Below are 2,304 nucleotides of genomic sequence, written 5' to 3' on the forward strand. Positions count from 1 at the left end.
TTAGATGCCTTAATTTTCTGCCAAGTGAACATTCGTAATTTAATTATATTATTGAATAGTTGAATCGTTTGTAATAGTGCTGTGAATATCTTTGTACAAAAAGCATTTTCTATATTTTGTGTTATTTTATGCTAGATTTTATAGAAGTGGAATCAGTGGATCCATTATAGAAAGGGAATCAGGAGAATGAACACATGAAGGCCCTGAGATGCCATGTTGCTGCCTTGACAGTGTATATCCATCTACCATCCGATCAGATTCTCATCAACAGCAAAATTGATTCTTAAGCCACAGTTTTGCTTTCCTAATGGGAATATCTAGCTAGTACCACTCCAAGTATTTGGCAAGGTGATGGTTTAGGTTTTAAACATCCTTGATGTGTCAGATAGTGACACAGTAACCCACTGTCCACTGTGGGTTGTGACTGGTTCTTCATTCTATGTCCATCCCCAAGTTATCTGCAGTTCCATTCTGCTCTCAGTTCCCTCTCCAGTCTCAGTAACAATCACGAGAGCTTACATTCGCATCTTTGTTTGTGATTTCTGAAGTGCCTTCACACACATTATCTCATGTAGGTAAATTGAAGTTATTGGTACAACTCATGAATTGGAACTGTCTAAGAATCTTGATATTTTAGAGTCTGTCTGATGATGCCTTTGTTGTTCTCTCGCAATCAGATCCAGTTCTGCAGGTTCCAACCCACGTTGAAGAGTAAGTTTTCTGATTTGTACTTTCCTTTAATTCATTTTCTATGTTATTCAATATTTATGAAGCTAGTTGCTGGGAGTACAGATATGCATACATTTAAGGTATAACGAGAATGATTGACACATAGGAAGTCTTACAGGTGCTGTGGTGAAAATGTGTGTTGGGGAGAGGGTAGTCGCTTCCTTGGGGGAGGGAGGCAGTGGTATTAAAAAAGCTTATTTGAGATGGAACTTAAGTTGAATTTTGAACTTAAGCTTCCAAAGTCCTCAGGAGAGCCTATGGGTGTAGATCTCTCCTCCTTTACTGTGTTACACCATGGAGAGAAAACACAGACGTGACCTGCTACTAGACTGCGTATGTTAGAATAAATGTGAGGATAGCACCTGTAAAAGCCCTAAATAATAGTATATACTAAGTAGAGACTAAGCGACTAAGCGTTGTCTTCAGCGGGTTAACTTGCCCAAAGACCATCTGACATCCGCTTCACGGGGAATGACCGAGAGACCTTTATCCATCTGCTTGGCAGGTTCTTTCTGATGTCAGGCTTTCAGCGTCTGCTTTTATTGCCTCTGGTTTAAAAATAAATGTTTGTTGAACACTAAAGGTAGATTTGTTCTACCTATTTATGTACCGTGCCATGCTATTAACTATTAATTGTTGAAATTTTATACACAGTTGGCTTGGAAATTAAAAAGCAGATTTGCTGGTCCTTTTTACTTATTTTACCTTCATCCAGAGTGCTTTGACCTCATGATAACTTACTCTTCTATGATGTTTTACTATTTTTCCTTTGCAGGTTGCTTTTTTCCACTCAAGTATAGTATATACCACCACAGGGATATTTTATTTGTGGGCAAAGTGGAAGAGCAGTGGGTGGAATAGTCTTATACACACACATACACGCATCGAACTTTCCCCTACTCCCCCGATCATGGCTTTGCGTGGCTTTGATATTTTATTCTGTGCCTGGGCTCTAATTTATCATTGATACTTATTGCTTAATTTCTAGACCTGCCTTCCTCCCAGATCCCAATGATGGCAGCCTGTACACACTTGGGGGCAAGAATAATGAAGGCCTGACGGTGAGTGTATTTAGGTGCTTTGTGTACTCCAGAGGTTCCAGACAGTGATTCTCAACTTCCGTATGCAGAGATCACCTGAGAGCTTAAAATACATTCTTGGGGAGTCTGATTCAGGTGATATGGAGTAGGGCCTGGGTATCAGTATCTTTTCACAGCTTCCTAGATGAGCTTTTAAACAGCAGCCAGAGTTCAGAAACAGTGGTCTAGACCAGCAAGTTCTCATGCCCCAGCCAACACACCGGAAGAGTATGATACTCCCTTCAGTAATGGGGTGTACTCTAACGAGTGAGTCTCAAATTGGTGGGGCAGGGGGCGTGATTTGAAACACTGCCTGCCTCGCAGTAGGCGTCCCCTCGTAGAGGGGCATATGGTATTCCAGTTCCATCTCCATTTGAGAATCTAGACTGTGGTTCTCCACCTTAGGTATACATTATAATAACCTGGAGAACTCTAAAAAAATACTGATTCTAGGTCCCGGTTTCTAAACTCTCCATTTAATCAATCTAGGTCATCA

The 2,304-nt window shown here is 40.7% G+C and overlaps 1 protein-coding gene across 1 annotated transcript in view; it reads left to right on the forward strand.

Moving 5' to 3' along the window:
- The window catches only part of ERN1 (endoplasmic reticulum to nucleus signaling 1), a 61,348-nt gene that overhangs the window by 22,364 nt on the left and 36,680 nt on the right, over positions 1 to 2,304 (forward strand). Inside the window, 2 exon segments of the mRNA XM_023535658.1 lie at positions 678 to 711; positions 1,718 to 1,790. Of these exon segments, the coding sequence (XP_023391426.1) occupies positions 678 to 711; positions 1,718 to 1,790 (107 nt within the window).

Source organism: Pteropus vampyrus, unplaced genomic scaffold (genome assembly GCF_000151845.1).
Source record: "Pteropus vampyrus isolate Shadow unplaced genomic scaffold, Pvam_2.0 Scaffold143, whole genome shotgun sequence".
In the NCBI taxonomy this organism is placed as follows: domain Eukaryota; kingdom Metazoa; phylum Chordata; class Mammalia; order Chiroptera; family Pteropodidae; genus Pteropus; species Pteropus vampyrus.